General features: G+C 42.7%; 1 protein-coding gene across 3 annotated transcripts; it reads right to left on the reverse strand.

The window, feature by feature from the left end:
* Positions 1-493: 493 nt before the first annotated feature.
* On the reverse strand, positions 494-19,101 carry sycp1 (synaptonemal complex protein 1). Of its 3 annotated transcripts, XM_083771753.1 has the most exons (37): positions 19,037-19,101; positions 18,801-18,897; positions 18,633-18,676; positions 18,010-18,174; positions 17,676-17,743; positions 17,497-17,570; positions 17,346-17,404; positions 17,183-17,249; positions 16,745-16,818; positions 16,545-16,653; positions 16,063-16,157; positions 15,799-15,983; positions 15,630-15,697; positions 15,485-15,546; positions 15,282-15,398; positions 14,998-15,102; positions 14,622-14,725; positions 14,405-14,522; positions 14,216-14,286; positions 14,015-14,096; positions 6,364-6,426; positions 6,223-6,285; positions 6,075-6,137; positions 5,839-5,955; positions 5,642-5,752; positions 4,767-4,859; positions 4,386-4,496; positions 3,602-3,694; positions 3,451-3,525; positions 3,271-3,357; positions 3,035-3,142; positions 2,788-2,868; positions 2,130-2,204; positions 1,942-2,001; positions 1,615-1,719; positions 1,435-1,494; positions 494-1,124 (listed from the first exon to the last, which is right to left on the reverse strand). In XM_083771753.1, the coding sequence occupies exons 2-37, from the start codon at positions 18,829-18,831 to the stop codon at positions 975-977; spliced, it is 3,213 nt and encodes a 1,070-aa protein (XP_083627879.1). In that variant the 5' UTR covers positions 18,832-18,897; positions 19,037-19,101; the 3' UTR covers positions 494-974. The 3 variants fall into 3 exon arrangements, with proteins under 3 accessions (XP_083627879.1, XP_083627880.1, XP_083627881.1); XM_083771754.1 differs by lacking the exon at positions 4,767-4,859; XM_083771755.1 differs by lacking the exons at positions 3,602-3,694; positions 4,386-4,496.
* Positions 19,102-19,415: the final 314 nt, after the last annotated feature.

Here is a 19,415-nt window from a genome sequence, read left to right on the forward strand (position 1 = left end):
TTTTTATTGTACAAGACTGAATAGTAAGATAATTCGTTATTTTCCTTACTTTTTATATTATTTACTTTGCTTCACTAGCATTTTGTCTTGTGGCCCCTCCTTCATGATGGCAATGGCATCACTGTCCTCAGGAAACGGGAAGTTGAATATCACAGCTATGTGAAATTTGAATGGATCTATCGCAATACAAAATCCAAGAGCTAACTTCATGGACACAACTGTGATAACTCTAATGGCGTTAAAACTGCCATGACTCTCTGCCACAGTATATATGACTGAAGCCAACATCCCATTTACCACCAGTGCATTGGTATTAAGTACACAGCCTCAAAACCCAGTCACAGACTAGTATTGGACCGCTTTAACACGAGTCATCTGAAATGACCACAGCAGTAAATACTGCAGAATCAGACTTTGACCAATTGCACTCCACTCATTTATCCACCTCTGAGAAAATGTACAGCCACACAAGGTAAGTTCCGTATTATAGTGGTTATTAATGTATTTTTTGGAATTCAGAAACAAACATGACAATTCTCCTCAGCATTACAACTTGGATTAGCAATGTAGGCCTATATGTCTTCTCTATTCAGCAATGTCTTGGAAAGATGGAACCATGTCATTTAACCTTTTTAACTTTACAGGTTATTAATGGCTGAGAATAAAGTGTGTACAATATTGTGTCCAATATATGAAACCATGAGAAATATCAAACTGTAAAGAAAAATGAATACAACCATATGCAGCAACAGCACACATTTGAAATGAACTAATACAAGGTAAATTGGTAGTAACTAGGCAACAATAAATTAATTACTCCATAAAACATGTAGCTGATGTAGTGTCTAAAATCATCTCACACCATATACAGTATGAACTATTGTATTGTATTGTATAGAAATAAACTGAGTTTCTATGCAACACGAGAACTTCTGTAGAGATGTTGAAAACATCTTAAAAGATGACACGAACGCCTATGAAAATATTTCTTCTCCTTCTTTCTTCTTCTTCTTCTTCTTCTTTCTGTCAACTCCCCCAATGACAGCAGTCCAGCCTGCATCTCTCATCCTTTTCATTGCCGCCAGCTTCATGGAGTTGCCTGGTGACTTATGAATGGCAGGGCTCTGAATTGAAAAAACACAAACACAATAAGCAGCTGTGAGTTACAAGTTAACACATGCATATATATATATATATATATAGAGAGAGAGAGAGAGAGAGAGAGAGAGAGAGAGAGAGAGAGAGAGAGAGAGAGAGAGAGAGAGAGAGAGAGAGAGAGACAGACATGCACGCGCGCGCGCGCACGCACGCACACACACACACACACACACACACACACACACACACACACACACACACACACACACACACACACACACACACACACACACACACACACACACACACACACACACACACACACAATTACACTACCTTCTTGAAGAAGTCTTGTTTGCACTGTGGAGCAGATACTCTTGGCTCAGGTGCAAAAGTCTAGCATGGAGAGGAACAAGCAATCTTAAAAACACAAATAAAAAAGGGCACAGAAATCCATCTGAATGCATAAGGACCCTAAAAAAATACAGCTGAAGTCATAGAATTATTACTCTTTACCAGGCTATCACGATCAGAGCTGTCAGACTTGGAGTCAAGCTCCAGGATGTTCATCTTCCATGGTGCAGATTTCTCAGCTGATGGGGGTGTTCTTATTCTGTAGGACTGCAAAGGAATTCAAAGATACTGTAAATACCTCTTAGGAAAACACCTAGGACATGACCTTCAATGGTAGGTCAATCTGAGCATTCACCCACTTGCTCCAATGACACAGAAACCTCCTAAAAACTATGTTCACAAGCTGTGACCATGCTCCACACTGAGTTAACATTTTCTGTCTAAAATCTCGTAAATTGTGAATTGTCTCTTTAATTATTCAGATTCTACCTTGATTTTTGGTGTTGTACCACTCTTGCTAGTGGTGCTCCAAGAGGGTGTTTGGATATTCTGAAGTTCATTTGACATAGGAGGCAGACAAGGTTAAATTGAGCTACAGTATTATCAATCATGTTATGCGGCTTTAGATGGTGGACTTAATCATTGCAAGATATCACACAAATTGAAATAATATATACCATGTTCTTTAGTGTATGTCCATCCTTTATTGTGGTGCCCTGAGAAGGGGTCTTGGTGGCTTCTCTGTCACTTTCCTTAGACACAGATGTACAATGTGAGTCAATTAAATTAAATTAAAATTAAATCGATTATTTAGACAATTATTTATGTTTGCTACAGTCACAAACTATCCATTTTGCGAATCAAAAGGTGTAGAGCAACACATAATGACTGATCTATTGGAGCTTCCACTTAGCCTATAATTATTTGAGCTATTATTGGGCCACACATGTATTTGCATGTGAAACAAAGGGAGATATTGCAAGGCACTGATGGATTCTAAAATGGCTAAATGACCTCCTGGTTGCTGGATATTTGTATTTCACAGACACACTAGATATGACACTGATAACAGCCCCAAATGACTGTATGCTTTGTGAGTTTATATATTAATTTGGGGAACATCAACAAATTATTGATGTCTATAAAGTAAGTAAGCCTTGCCGAGCCATGAGGCCCATAGGGCAGGAGGCTATCTCCTGTTTCTGTAGCGTGAGGCAGCTTGAAGTACAACCCCTGTTGTCAGTCTTTGGTATGACCCAGCTGGTGAACATTCTAACCACAAGGCCAGTGAGCTGGTGATGTCTATCCTCAAAAAACAAATGTATTTGTTCTTACCTTGACCTTTGATGCAGTTCCACTTCCAACCCAGTTAGTGGGGTGCTCAAGTGGGGTTCTGACAATGTTCACCTCAGAATTCTTTAACATAAAGCCATAAATGCAAGTTAAACTACTAATCAAACAAGTTACCAGTACTCAACTGTTAAATTGTTGAACCGTTAAAGTATTCACTAAGGAGAAATGACACCATTTTCTGAATCCATCTACAAAAAAACATGTCTTCAACAGGACAGAGCAAACTTACATTCATCTTTGGAGTTGCAGCATTTATTTGGCCTTTTCTCTGGGAAGGAGTTTTCCTTGTCTTTAATGAGTCAAACGAATGTCTCTTTATAAAAGGTTCCTGAGGAGTCTGTGAACATCATGCTTTGTTTAAGCAACTAACGTTATCATGTAACACTTGATGAGTGGGTAATTTGCAGTAGATATTAGAACGTTAGCAGTGTTTTATTTGCTGGGATCATATTACAGTATGTGTACCTGATTGGACTTTGCAGTCGATTGTTCACTTATTTTCAGTGATGAAATTTCTTTCTCGAGTTTATTGAACTGATTTTGCAGTTCTTCCTAAAGTTCATTGGAAAAATGTGTCACTTATTGAATTGGAAAGATTTAACAAATATATTGCACTCATATAGGTAGACTAATAACCAAAATGACCTTCTCTGCCATCTCTTTCTTCAGCTGTGTATTCAGACAATCATTTTCGGTATTAACATGTGAAAGCTCCAACTCCTAAACAATAAAGAACAGTGTTGATATACAGCGTTGGTATAATGACTCATGGTTAATACATTTTTCATTGTCATACCAGTGATGTCCTACTGGCAACACTCTTCATCTCCTTTCTCTTCTTTTCCTGAAGCTCTGCATCCTTCTCTTCAACCATTCGGTCATACTGACTCTAATAACAAAACACAATTTATACTCATACATAGGGTTATCTCGATACGACGACGTGATTGGAAATTGGGGCCAATCATGTCATTTTCAAATGATCAGAATCGGATCGGGAGCAAAGAAACGTGATTGGGAGTTTGGGACATCCGTAGTATCAATATTATATCAATATCATAAGAAACGCGATATTGTCTGTGATTTCGGATATTATACTATTGTGATATGGCATAAGTGTATTTTTATATTTATATAAAAATCACACCCGTGTGAAGTGAGGGGCACTAATATATTAACGTCTAACTCATGTTGATTACGTATTGTAAAACAAACAGTGACAAAACAAACATTAAATTCTCTTTATTGTTAATGCCATTTAATGTTCGTGTTAGGGACAAGATGACACAAATTTCCCCTTCATTGTCAATGGCGTTTTTAAAACAAACATTTAACTAAAAACTAATTTAAACCTGTATATAGGAGTCAAAAATATAAATATCGGATCGGAAAAATCAGTATTGGCACTTGGCAGATACAATACTCAAAATCAAATGATCAGAATCGGATTGGGAGCAAAAGCAAAAAAACTTGATTGGGACATATCTACTCATAAAGTATTGTTTGATGAATTGACAGCAAAGCTACACAAAACAAAGTTCAGATGGACAATACTGAGACTGAAATAAACTTGAACGCACCTTGTGTTTTTCCATCAGTGCAACCATATCAGCTATCTTGTTCTGACACTTGAGTTCAATGTCCTCCTTATTCTTAATGGCTTCTGTGGCTGCAAGTCTGAGGTTTTGCACCTACACAAGGAGAATTATGTATGATTTCTCTTTTTCTATAAAATAGAAAATCAATGAAACATTAACAAATTTAAACCTGTATATAGGAGACAAAAATATAAATATCGGATCGGAAAAATCAGTATTGGCACTTGGCAGATACTCAAAATTAAATGATCAGAATCGGATCGGGAGAAAAAGCTCCCGCTCCAACTCCTAAACATAAAGAACAGTGTTGATATACAGCGTTGGTATAATGACTCATGGTTAATCTATTTTTCATTGTCATACCAGTGATGTCCTACTGGCAACACTCTCCATCTCCTTTCTCTTCTTTTCCTGAAGCTCTGCATCCTTCTCTTCAATCATTCGGTCATACTGACTCTAATAACAAAACACAATTTATACTCATACATAGGGTTATCTCGATACGACGACGTGATTGGAAATTGGGGCCAATCATGTAATTTTCAAATGATCAGAATCGGATCGGGAGCAAAGAAACGTGATTGGGACATCCGTAGTATCAATATTATATCAATATCATATGAAACGGGATATTGTCTGTGATTTTGGATATTATACTATTGTGATATGGCATAAGTGTATTTTTATATTTATATAAAAATCACACCCGTGTGAAGTGAGGGGCACTAATATATTAACGTCTAACTCATGTTGATTAGGTGATGTAAAACAAACAGTGACAAAACAAACATTAAATTCTCTTTATTGTTAATGGCATTTAATCTTCGTGTTAGGGACAAGATGACGCAAATTTCCCCTTCATTGTCAATGGCGTTTTTAAAACAAACATTGAACTATGGCTTCTGTGGCTGCAAGTCTGAGGTTTTGCACCTACACAAGGAGAATTATGTATGATTTCTCTTTTTCTATAAAATAGAAAATCAATTAAACATTAACAAATTTAAACCTGTATATAGGAGGCAAAAATATAAATATCGGATCGGAAAAATAAGTATTGGCACTTGGCAGATACTCAAAATTAAATGATCAGAAAAGGATCGGGAGCAAAAGCAAAAATAACTTGATTGGGACATCCCTACTCATAAAGTATTAGTAGTGTTTGATGAATTGACAGCAAAGCTACACAAAACAAAGTTCAGATGGACAATACTGATAGACTCAAATAAACTTGACCGCACCTTGTGATTTTCCATCAGTGCAACCATATCAGCTATCTTGTTCTGACACTTGAGTTCAGTGTCCTCCTTATTCTTAATGGCTTCTGTGGCTGCAAGTCTGAGGTTTTGCACCTACACAAGGAGAATTATGTATGATTTCTCTTTTTCTATAAAATAGAAAATCAATGAAAACCATAAAACTACATTTCAAGAACAACCTCGTTCTGAAGCTCCTCTGCAAAGGATGATTTGGATGAGAGCTCTTCAACCAATTTTTGTTGTTCTTCCTCATTCAGGCTTTTAAGATTACAGGTCTTTTCATTGAGATTGTTGATCTATAATTAAAAGGAAAGCCCACATTTGCATTACATTGTGGGAAGAAAGAGAGGAGGGTTCAGCAATTTATGTACTACTGTAGCATAAAGGAAGGGCAACAGTGAAACTCATAACGCACCTCATCTTCAAGGTGACTGGATTTCGAAATCTCTTTTGCCACTTGCTTCTTAAGCATTTTATTCTGAAAACAAACAAATTTACCTTTGAATAAAGTAACTAACAATTAAGTATCTGTAGGCCTATGTATTTTCATATCCACTACAAACCTCTTTGTGGCATTCTTCATATTCTTTGGATTTAGCCTCAAATTTGCTCTTGACAATGGAAAGCTAAAAGTGAAAGTATTTAGATTATTCCTGCCTAACAGTTCAATACTAATAATACAGTATTACTCCAAATGTTCTTACCTTTGACTCAACTGCTTTGATCTGCTTTTCCTTTTTTGTGATTTCCTTTTGCAAATCTTCACACTAGAAATGAGACAAAATTGAAAAGATATCACCAATACTGACAGACCTTCCATGGAATTTTGTGTTTCCTAAGATAGTAATAATCATATCGTCACTGTCGGGTGGAAACCTCCTATATTCAAAACTGTTACTTGGAAATGGAAAAACCTGTGTTTCCAAATGTAGTTATTATTAAGTCAAAAGGTCAGTTTCCCGAGATAATTGATTGAGTCTTTCCCTGCTAAACACGAGAAGCCTGACTTTTGGATTTTGGCACTAAAGTTAGCTAACTTATGAGACATCATACGGTTTTGTTAAGTATTCGTTCACGAAATACTTCACTCTATGGGATGTTTCCCTTTGCGGAGCAAAAGGGCAGAAACTTCATTCATGAACTCCCCAGGGCATAGCTCCTAAAATATGCCCTGTGGGTTTAAGAGCGATGACGTAGATGCCCTGCTTCTCGAAGCATCTAGGCTGCGTCTACGTCACAGCGCGCTCTTTCGCTTTTCCTCTGCCGAGCTGAAAGGACAGACTTCTGTTACTAAGTCAAGTGTTTAGGGCAATTAATACCTTATAAATCGGACAAGAGTGCAACTCGAGTACCGTGAGGTTCCCTGATACTTGGACTTTTCTTCCGACAGAATCTTTCGCAAAAACTCTGCAGAAACAAAGCTCCTAGACGGTTCGTAAGTTCTATTACCAGAACATTTCGAAAAGACCGCCAATTCAGAAATAGGGGGGTAACAACTAGCTTACAGCTAGCGCCGCTTAGCGGTTAGCTTAGCAAGGCGCTACCTTCTATTTTGCTATCTTTCTCGTCTCTGGGCCAACGAGCCCGCTACGGTTAACATAGCCTCAGTCTCACGAAGGTGCTACCTTTTCTAGCGAGCTAGCTCGCTCTCGTAGTGTTACTCACTAGCTTAGCGCTAGCATAGCACCTTCAACGTTAAACTAGCCGGTGTTTTACTGGGCCTGTAAGCCAGTTTTCACTAGTCTAGTTTTTCACCTAGAGACTATACGATAAGCTACCTGGTGCTTTACGAGGCCGGTAAGCCCGTTTTTCGCTAGTCTAGCTTTCACCTAAGCTACACGGCCTAGAAGCCCGTAACAAATTAGCTTTCTTCACGTTCGTGGCCACAAAGCCCTTTCACAAGTTAGCTAATTCCTGGTCCCCCTCTCGACGGAAAGCTACAAGCATGTCTTCCCCGGTGAGGGAGACCGCCGCCGCAGCTAGACGACGCCGAAGAGGCATCATTCTCGAGCCACAGAAGAGGTGCACTGTGGCGGGATGCGGCAACAAGATGTCCGGCACCGACAGACACGAAGTATGTCTGTACTGCCTCGGCGTGGATCATGCACGCAATGCGCTTCTCAATTACAACGACCTATTTGGTTGCGAAAAATGCAGAAGTATGGACTACACCCACCTACGAGGTAGGCTGAGGCGCGTCGATGAGTTCTACAAGCAGTACACACTCGACGACCGCGAGCACGAGCACTATGGACCGAGGCAGAAGCTGGACTATACCCCAGCTCCGCCTCGCACAGCCAGAGGCTCCACTCAAGAGCGACAGGGGCGGCCTATACCGGCCCCCCGTAGCCGCGCTACAGCCACGGTCTCCTCCCAAGCAGCGGCAGACAGGGCCTCCGCAGCCCGCTACGAAGCTGACGGAGCCAGACCTAAGAGCGGCTCTCGCCCTCTGATACCTCGTCAAGTGAGTACACCAGAGGAGCGCTCCGCCAGGCCGATAGCGAAGCCTCGTCTCCGCACTACGGTCTCTACTACCATGGCAACCCGCTGGGCTGCCGCTGAAGAAGGGGAAATCGACCACGACGAACTCCCCTCCTTCCAGGAGAGAGGCGACGAGCGCTATGAAGTCTTAGACGAGGGCAACTATCAAGAGAACGACTCGTCAGAGGCAGACGAGTACACTCGCCGCCCTTTCCAGGATAGTGAAGACGACGAGGTAGAGGAAGTTCCTCCCCCCGTCGACAGACAGGTAACACCCCCACCTCAGCCTCGCTTTGTTCTCCCCAAGGATAATTCAACCTTGATGGAGATCTACAAAAGGGCTGCTATCCGCTGTGACCACGCCTGGGAGGAGATCCCCAGCGAGACGGTGAAATGGGATGGACGCAGTGATGAGTACGTCCCCCCTCCTGTACCAAAGAAGCAGGCCATTCCTCAGGCCTCAGGCTTTGAGACCTTGCTCAGCAAAGCCTGGACCAGCCCTGTAGTCAGGGTAGAGGCCTTCCACCGCCATGGCAAAAGGGCGGCCACCGAAATGAAGGGCATGGAGAAGCTCAACCTGCTCAAAATGCCCTCCATGGACAGAGCCATGGCCTCCTACCTGGCTAACCCCCAAGCCCCAACTGTGATCCCACAGGACAAAGACCCAGTCTTCTCCAGTGCGGCAGATAAAGAAGGGTCTAAGGTCAACAGGTGGCTGTATGACCACATGACCTACGTCGCCAGGGGGCTCAACGCAGGAAGCCTTCTGCATGGATCCATGAGGGCTCTCCTGCTAGAAATGGGCAACACACCCACCCCAGAAGAACTGGCTGAGATGTGCCGCCTCGTACACGAGCTGGCCCAGCTCCAGTATGATGTCACCAAGCACACTGGAGCAGCTCTGGTGGCCTCCATCCTCCAGGAGCGGATGAGGTGGGTGAACCTCGCCCCTCTCCCCGATTCAGTGAAGAGGGACATGGTGGGGAAGAACATATCACACGAGAGCCTCTTCCATGGGGTTCTCGAAGACATGTCGGTCTCCATCCAGCAGGCAGAGACCTCCACCAAAACGATGAAGGCTCTTCAGCCACTGGCTGCCAAGGCTCCACCGGGCCGCGGCAGGGGCAAGCGTGCCCCATGGAAGCCCAGGACGTCCAGCAAGGACCCACCCGGGCCCCCGAGGGACTACTCCGGGGACAGACAGCGTCCACCGCAGGGTCCACGCACCGACCATCGCCGCTCCCCCCCGCCCTACAAGCCCAGAGGAGGAGCGTCCAGGGGCCGAGGCGCTGGGAAGCGGAAGTGACCTACATGGCAGGTCCCAGAGGGGGGTCCTAGCCTCACCCCCCCGTTCTCTCCCACAGAGTTCAAGGCCGGAGGCAGTGGTCACGGACCTCGCCTCCGAGCCGGCGTTAAAGCGCTTAAGGACGAGTGTACAGACTGCCACGGGCAGCAGTGTACACACGTACCAAAATGTTGTTATGTGCAATTCACAAAGTGTCATTGTTTTTGCTTCTATAAAGTTTCAAAAAAACAAAAAAACACAAAAAACAACACAACGAACTCTGAAGGGCACAAGCCCAGCCATGGGAGAGATAACCCATACTGTAACAGCACAAGCTGTTACAGGCAGGGACCACCACGCCAAAAAAATTCTTCACTACCCGAAGAATCCACTAGAGGGAGACATTCCACACAAGGTGAGTCTTCCCCTAGGCAAACCGTCTTCATGTACCCACAGGCCACAGAGAGACGTCACAATACAGGCGGGTCTCCCCCCACACACGGGGAATCCCCTGTCACGTCATCTGTCAAAATGGCGGGAGTGCAAAGCATCATCATGGATCATGCGCACTATAGCGACCGGATACAGGCTCCAGTTCGTGTCGAAACCGCCCACTTTCGAGAGGATCTTATTCTCTCAAGCGAGGGGACAGGAAGCAGGCATCTTACAGGAGGAGATCAAATTCCTCCTGCAAAAAGGTGCCATCACGGAGGTTTCTCACAACCAGGCAATGAACGGGTTTTACTCCCGCTACTTCCTGGTGAAAAAGAAAGGCGGAGGGCTCAGACCCATTTTGGATCTCAGAGCTCTCAACCGCTATTTAAAAACCTTCCGCTTCAAAATGTTGACGCCACCAGTCCTACTGCGATCAATCCGCAGAGGGGACTGGTTCACGTCAATAGACTTACAGGACGCATACTTTCCCGTTCCAATATACCCACCGCACAGAAAATTTCTGCGCTTCGGGTTCAAGGGGAAAGTATACGAATACACAGTACTTCCCTTCGGAATGTCCCTGAGTCCGAGAGTCTTTGTGAAATGTACAGCAGCGGCGATAGCCCCACTGCGACAACAGGGTCTTCGTCTAGCAACCTATATAGACGATTGGCTCCTATCCGCAGACTCTCAACAAGAGGCGCTGTCACACACACACATAGTGCTCAGCCACCTCCGCTCTCTCGGATTTCAAATCAATTACGAGAAGAGCATGTTAACGCCGACACAGTCAATAGACTTCATCGGTATAACGCTAGACTCAGTCTCTTACAGAGCTCGCCTGAGCTGAGAGAGAATAGACGCAATGATACAATCGGCAACGTCTTTCAAGAAAGGACGCTCGATTCCTTTCCACATATGTCTCAGGATGGCGGGGCTAATGGCTTCCTCAATCCATTTAATCCGCCTGGCCAGGCTACACATGAGACCATTCCAGCTATGGATGAACTCTCTGCGTGTACCTATGTACCGTCGCCACCAACGGGTAGAAGTGACGTCACACTGCATACTAGCCCTACAATGGTGGATAAACAGACGGATCCTTTCAGAAGGAGTCCCCATGGGGAGACCTCTGATCAGGAAAGTGGTCACCACAGACGCAAGCATGACAGGCTGGGGAGCCACGCTGGAGGGTGCCACAACCAGGGGGGTGTGGTCAGAGCACCTACGCTCCTCCCACATCAACTATTTGGAACTGATGGCGGTTTTCCTCGCTCTGAGGCAATTCGAACCGCTCATACAGGGTTGTCACGTGCTGGTGAGAACAGACAACACAACGACGATGTGTTACATAAACAAACAAGGCGGTCTCAGGTCCCCCCGTCTTCATCAGTTAGCTCGAGAGCTCATTCTATGGAGCGACTCTCGGCTTCTGTCCATCACAGCATGTCACGTCCCCGGTATTCTGAACACAGGAGCAGACCTGCTGTCCAGAGGACCTCTCCGCTACTCAGACTGGTCTCTACACCCACAGGTGGTCACACAGATCTGGAGCAAGTACGGGACACCCGAAGTGGACCTATTCGCCACAGAAGGGAACACGACGTGCCCCCTCTTCTTCTCGATAGAGGGGCCATCGACGCTGGGACTAGACGCCCTGTCACACCGATGGCCCAAAGGCCTACTCTACGCATTTCCCCCACTGACCCTCATTCCCCCCACTCTGGACAGAGTGAGGACTCAGGGTCTGACAATGCTACTAGTAGCCCCAGCCTGGGGGGTCTGGAGGTCGGAGATAACTCACCTCCTCTACGACCAACCTTGGCAACTCCCTCTACGAGTGGATCTCCTCACTCAAGCAGGTCGGGAGATTTTTCACCCTCGCCCCCAGGACCTAGACCTATGGGTTTGGCCCGTGAGAGGGTGATGTTGTCCGACGTAGGCCTCCCTCCGAATGTCATAGCCACAATTCAGAGGGCAAGGGCTCCATCAACAAGGGCCCGCTATGATACGGCATGGCACGTCTTTGAGCAGTGGTGCTCAACACGGCCTACTCAAGTGGTCCCCTACCGAGCGTCAGTAGTGGACATTTTGACTTTCCTACAAGAGTTCCTAGACAGGGGACTAGGTCTCTCCTCGGTCAAAAACAACTTGGCAGCAATCTCAGTCTGCCATGTGGGGTTTGAAAACGAGACGGTATGGAAACACCCCCTAGTTAGGCAGTTCGTTAAGGGCGTACGAAGGGAACACAGGATCAACAGATCCCTGGTCCCCTCCTGGGATCTAACCCTAGTCCTGGAGGCCTTAACCAAGGATCCCTTCGAACCACTGACGACAGTTAGTTTGAAGAACCTGACACTGAAGGTAGCCCTCCTAGTTGCCTTGACAACTGCTAAAAGGGTCAGCGACCTACACGCCCTCTCGACCTCGCCAGAGTGCATGAGGTTCGATGACAGGTCAACCAAGGTCACTATCAAGCCCAACCCAGCCTTCATCCCCAAGAACGCTCTCTCCGTGTGCGTTCCAGTGGACCTACAGGCTTTCCACCCCCCTCCTTTTGCTTCTAATGAAGACAGGAGGTTAAACTGTCTCTGTCCAGTGAGAGCTTTACGAGCATACGTGGACAGGACGGCCCCCTTCAGGATAGGGAATCAACTATTCGTATCCTGGGGTACCAGGACCAAAGGAAAGCCTGTCACAACGGTCAGCATCTCCAATTGGATAGTGCAGACCATCCGCCTGGCTTATACTAGTCAGGGAGTGGAGCCCCCACAGGCGCTGAGGGCTCACTCCACAAGAGGCATGGCAGCATCCTGGGCACTCTGTAAGGGTGTCCCAATCCAAGAGGTCTGTACCGCAGCGAGCTGGTCCTCTCCCTCAACATTTGCCACATACTATAACCTAGACGTGGCAGCGCCCTCTGTGGCGCACGCAGTGTTGGGGGCTGCCGCACCATAATGGACCTATTAGGCCATTAAACCATGTGTAATCACATAAGTCTAGATGCCCTGGATATACCAGGCCTACATGAAGCATCTACACTGAGAATGTATATCAGCCCGAGGCTACTACCATTCTCCACCGGGACCGGGCTATCAACCAGAGGTTGCCCAGCCCTCATTAGGTTACTTTATATAGCCCTGAACACACTTGACTATTTTCAAGACACGGGAGTTCATAAGGTCCCATAGAGTGAAGTATTTCGTGAACGAATACTTAACAAAACGAAGAGGTTTCTTTAGAAACCAAGGTTTTGTAAGTAGAGTGAGCGAAATACTTCACTCGAAACACCCTTCTGTCTTGGCCCGGCAGAAGGAAAAGTGTTCGAATGAGCGCGCTGTGACGTAGACGCAGCCTAGATGCTTCGAGAAGCAGGGCATCTACGTCATCGCTCTTAAACCCACAGGGCATATTTTAGGAGCTATGCCCTGGGGAGTTCATGAATGAAGTTTCTGCCCTTTTGCTCCGCAAAGGGAAACATCCCATAGAGTGAAGTATTTCGCTCACTCTACTTACAAAACCTTGGTTTCTAAAGAAACCTCTTCGTTTCCATTGATTATCCATGAGAACACCCTGCTATGGGTTTGACTGTATTACTACAGTATGTATAGGGGAGACAATGAGTTTCATCCTGGCATTTGCCACGGCAACAAGACATAGAAAGGTAGACGTCTCATTCACCGCTGCAATTCATTGGAGCAACCTGTATCGAACATAGGGCAGACTCACGTCCCTTCCTTTCATTACGTTCCTTGGCACCAACGCGGAAGCTTGCCCTCACTTGAGAGCATACGCCCCAGAGCCGGAAGAAGCGTCGACCTTTCTATGTCTATGGGCAGAACTGCCCGTAAAAAATCTAAGACTGGCCAATCACAGTGCATCCTTGCCGGACATGCTTGCAGACTCTTTGGTAATGAAGTCAAAGACGTGTTATTTGTGTCCAAAGTGGCCACTGATACCCCAAACTACATAGTGCTGCTTTACCACTTTCAATATGTAAATATGGGAATAGTGAAAATAGCCGATCTACAGTACAAGCTTGACGCATTGTGAGCTTGTAGATCAGCTTTTGTTGAGTTGAAATATGGAGATACAAGGTTTCTGCCTGGCAGCACCAATACATTTGTTTAAGGACAATTGACAATTATTCTTACATTTTCTTTAGTGTTCCTTTGCAAGTTGTCCGTTTCTTGACAATGTTCCTCAATTCTGGTGTTCAGTGAGATGACATCCTCTCTATTGAATGAAACAACTTAAAATTACAACAGCATTCAATGTCTCAATACATAATTAGACAGGATACATAATGCTAGTTAATTAAATGTATGGGTCAAGCAGCAAGCTTACAAACTAACCGTAAACAGTGGTTCTCCTCTTCCAGTCTTTTCATTTCCATTGTGAGGTTCATACCCTTTTCCTCACTCATCTGATTGGTTAAATCAGTTTATATTTTGTTATTAAATTGACATTTTGTCAAAACAAATTAATTAAGAACAATAGACAGTATGTGATGATACACAGGCATATTGAACTTGTTTACACACTTTCAGCTTAGCCTCAAGAGTCTTTACTTCAGATGATCCATTCTCAACTTGCTCCTGAATGGTATCCCTCTCAAGTTGCAGTTCATTGAATCCTGATAGGAGTTCTTTATACTTTGCCCTGGAGAACAAGCCATTAAAGAAATATTCAATGAACATATTACAATCGAATGTATTATCCAATGTGAGACTATGTATGTACAGCATATACTGCACTTACTCATGTAGCATTATGTCACTCTTCAGTTGTTTCATCTGAAGCATGGTGGCTTCATTTCTCTCCAGTTCAACAGATAACCTGCCATCCATTTTCTGTAGTTCTATCTGTAAGTAGGAAACAACATACCAAGAACATGCTTATAGATCTAGGTAATGTTATTTCTTATTTTTTTTAAGAATGGAACGGCCATATTTAATTCACAGCAATCATAGAAAGAACGTCTGTAAAATAAATCCAGCACTATATGCATGGATTGGCTAAAATTCTGCATTTTCAAACTTTTAAATAGGATAGATCTTGCATGATTGATCTATGATTCACATGTCTGAGAAATTTCAAGTATGGAGGGAATTTTTAAAATGAGGACAAATCAAACCTCAGTCATGTTAGTTTTCTCCTTTAAATCACTGCGTGCATTTTCCAGCTCCTCACAAGCCTTCTCCAGCTGATTCTTCTCAGCAGACAACACTACAACTTCATTCTGTGTGGCAAGAAAAATACATTAATCAATTACTAGTATTGAATGACAATATTAACCAAACTTAAATAGTACTACTAATAATAATAATTATTATTATGACAATGAAGTTAGTAATGTATTCATCATTTATAATACTTACAATAATTATGATTCTGAGATGATGTATGCATTTGCATTACCTGCTTAAACTGGGCTTCTTCATTTTTCCTTGAAAGCTCAGCTTTGAGTTCTTCTATTCTGATCTCAAGAACTTCAATCTTCTCCATCAGAGATGCAATGGATTTTGTTTTTATGATCTAAAAACAATTAAATTTAGTCTTCAGCCAACTAACGCATATTATGGGAAATGTTGTAGGAGCTAAACACACTAGCAAATCTTTACCATTTCATCCTCAACGATCTTGATCTGCCCATTTTTCTGTTCACATTGCACCAGGATTTTGCCTAGGAAAAAATTATAATAATTTAAATTTGATAGGTAGAGAAGATAAATGGAAAATATCCACGTTTCACTAAATGTGGCTTACCCAGAGCTATAGTTTTGTTTTCTAGCTCCTTGTTGATTGTTGTGAGTTGAACTTCGAGCTCCATGGCCCTTGAAATAACAAAGAAATATATGTAATTAGTCAACACTGTTAATCCTTGTTTACACAAGCGTAACGTACATTGACAAACGCCTGTGAAGTACAATCATACCTTTCTTTTTCAAGTGTTAGTGATTTTTGCAATTCCTGAGCTGTGGCTTGAATCTCAGTCAGCTTATCTTCTAGTTGATCTTTGACTTTGTTGAGTTCCATCAAGCTTGAGGCTTTTTGGAAAATAAGATCAGCAGATTCCTCTTTGTTCTGTTCCAGTGCTCTGGTAATGGCAATCTGATTTTCCTTTTGAGACAGACCAACGTTATTACAGTGTACCATACAACTTATTTGTAATTAATGCTAAAGACATAACATGACTTACCTCTGTTTCTTTAACACGCTTTTCTGCATGTTTTAGCTTTAGAAGCAGCGAGTCATGTTCCTTTTTAGAGCATTGCAGAAGTTCATAGTGTTGGTCTGTAAGGTGGTTAGAAAATAATATTTAATATGATCCATCATATCTGCCTATGTTTTAGTAGTTTGCAGTAGACAACTGAAATACAATATACTCAGTATAGTATTATAGCACTCTCTGGTGGCCACTGGCCACCATTTATTTCATGATACTATTGCATTTTTATTTAACCACTTGAACTCTAGAAACTCTAATTTGGTCATGCCAGGTGAACATTTGGCAAAAATGGGCAAACATTCTGCAAAAAGAGCCAATCTACAAGCTCATAAAGCATTGCAATTTTCAATAGAGTATAAAAAATGAAACAAAGGCAAGGACAAGCCCTGGGGGAGTAGTAAATAAATAGGATTTAAGGGTTAATAGCAGCTCATTATCTTGAAATATCTTACTTGATGACTCTTGCAGTTGTTTGCAACTCTCCTTGGTGTCATGAAGTTTACCAGAAACTTGTTGGAGTTCAGTTTCCTTATCCTTCAACTTCATTTGAAGTACTGCAGCCTGTGAATACACTCACTTAACTAGCATCATTTAACTAGTCTCATTATCCGCTGGTCATTATAATGATATTTTTGTCCTTCTTTTTACTAACCTCTTCATGTTTCATGTTATATTCTTGCTCAAATGTATCCTTCAGGCCTTCAACTTGCAGTAGAGTCTCTTTAACTGAAAAATGCCAAAATAATTGGTAAGGGCAGGGTCACACCGCACTTTTATTCTACTTATGAGGGCGGATTCTGCCAATGCATTTCAACAGGGATGTTTTAGTTTTATTTTTGGGCAGCAAACCGCTCCATAGCCCATTGAAATGCATTGGAGGAATCCGCCCCCATAGGTAGAATAAATGTGCAGTGTGCCATAAAACAAAAATAATTGGTCTTCAGCTAATTTTAGTCTATCTAATTTACTACACATAATTTCCCTTAACATGACACTATCAATACAATTTCAATGGACACATTTATAATTATTTCAATTAATATGGATTTCATAGTGAGGGAAAGCCTGCAAAACATTCACTAAATAGTACCTTTCTGCATTTGATGTTGATCAGCCTCTGCTTGAACACGAAGGTCCTCAAATGCAGCAATCATTCTCTGTTGGAACAATTTTATTATTACACCAAAATCATCCATTGTTTAAATGTATTTGCGGTCACTTATGTTAGGTTTCAATATCCTAGAAATGTTTACCTGAATATTATCGTTATTTTGAAGTAAGAGATTGTGGGTTTCCTCTCTTTCAGATTCAACTAAAATAGCAAGGAAATGTAAAATGTCAATGTGGATTATTTTAAAAGAAGAATCAGTTGCTTAGGATATAAACTTGATATATTTTACTTACATAAATGTATGTTGTCAGCCGAATGTTCAAAGGTATCCTTCAGTATATTACACAAGTTTCGTGTAACATTATTCCTGCATAGAAAATCCACACCATAAACCATGTATTTAAAGTTGAATGAGCTTGAACTGGGTCAAAACAGTTAAACTTAAAAAACAAAAGAAAAAACGAAAATATACTTGTTCCTCAAATCCTCGTTTTCGTTGATCTGTTCCTCCAACTTTATGCTGAGACCCTCACTTCCAAACTGTACATTTCAGAAAGAGCAACATAGTACAGCATAGTAATTCAGTTGATTTCATTTTCAAAAAAAGGTTTTGGTCATATTAGCATCTACTCAGGCTTATGTGAACACCCCAGACAGTTTATAAGTTGCTTTATTCAGTATGGGATGTTCACAAAATCCTGAGTAGATTCTTTTTTAATTAAATATCTCTTTAATGATTTTTCCTTAATTATTCATTGATATATTAAAAATAATAAAAGGCATTTAATATTATTTAATATACAGACCTGTAATTCATGAATAGCTTTTCGCTGGTTTTCAATCGTTCTTTTGTTTTCTTGCAGTTTCCTCTGTTTTTGCACAGTTTCAGCATCGACGTTGACTTTCCAAGACTTTATTTTCTCAACTTCTTCAAATAACTTGGAATACAGCTGTGCAGGGTTGCAATTATCCTGGGGGATATTCACAATTAGGATTATGAACAAACAAATTGTGGGATACAGTTTCAGAGTAGCCAGTTATTTTTTACCCCTTTTTCTCCCCAATTTAGTCATTATGCCAATTCCTTCCCATACACATTTCTGTGTTGTCACTACGGTTATATCCTGCTGACTCACCTGCCAGTGAGGGGCCGGGCCCCCACCGGGAGGACCTACTACTTCGTCCTACTACTCCCGCCCAACACTCCCCACTGACAGGTGCCGCACCAGCACGTAGAAGTACATGCAATGACCAATATCACCCTCCCCAACCGGCTTCCTTCCGAACACGGGCCAATTGTGTTTGCATAGAAGCCTGACAAGCTGGTTGCACCACGGTGGATTCGAATCCACAACCTCCGTGGTGGTTGGCACTGGGCAGCGACTCTACCACTGCGCGACCCGAGCACCCTCTGTTTCACATTTCTTACCACCTCTTTTTCCATAGCCGGAACAACTCTCATCTTGGGAACATCTACGAAAACGGAATAAACAATGATAATTTTAAAATGTGCACTTTGTGTAGTATTTTATTATGGTAGATACTAGATATGAGATTAACTGCTGTGCAGTGCGAAATAAAATATAAAGTAGGCTACCTGTTCTGATAGGTAGAGTTGGTAAAGCCATGCTTGTATTGGGGAGTAGCAGACTCTGGGAAGGAGCAAGCTCTTTCTCAATACATTTACTGTAACTCTAGTGGGAAAACATATTAGCATTAATGATTTACCTTCATTACTCCTACTCTGGTAACCTTGCTGTTACACTAATTTACAGTATGTAGCCTATTATATAATTTATATATGGATGTATTAAACCCTTCAGGAGAACATGCCTGCTGCAATGTTTGCTTGAACCCTCCACGGTTTTCCACAGGTTCCTGGGGTTTACATCTATTGTAGCTCTAGGGGAAAACATTGGTATTATCATTTGGTATTAATGATTTACCTTTATACTTAGACTAAGGGCCGATTCATACTCCTATTTTACCGCTGTTTCGGCGCTGTAGTGCCGAAATGATTTCGGCTCGTCAGAAATTTTCAGTAGCACCGAAGAGCCGACTTTAGGACGGTACCCGCCCCCCCGAACCTCAAATGACGTCAAATTGTAGGCTTTACAGCGCCGAACCGACTTTTATTCGGCTCTAAAATAGGAGTATGAATCGGCCCTAACACTAACTCATATGTTCCTACTCAAGTAACTGGTTTGGCTAA

The sequence above is a fragment of the Protomyctophum parallelum genome (assembly GCF_964188405.1).
Source record: "Protomyctophum parallelum genome assembly, chromosome: 8".
NCBI lineage: Eukaryota > Metazoa > Chordata > Actinopteri > Myctophiformes > Myctophidae > Protomyctophum > Protomyctophum parallelum.

Excerpts from the sequence above, each read along its gene's own strand:
- sycp1 (XM_083771753.1), bottom strand. The coding sequence starts at position 18,831 with ATGGCTTTACCAACTCTACCTATCAGAACAG. Across the intron at positions 17,744-18,009 it reads AAGCTATTCATGAATTACAG|TTTGGAAGTGAGGGTCTCAG; the intron begins GTCTGTATATTA and ends TGAAATGTACAG. Across the intron at positions 15,399-15,484 it reads AGATCGTTGAGGATGAAATG|ATCATAAAAACAAAATCCAT; the intron begins GTAAAGATTTGC and ends AATTGTTTTTAG.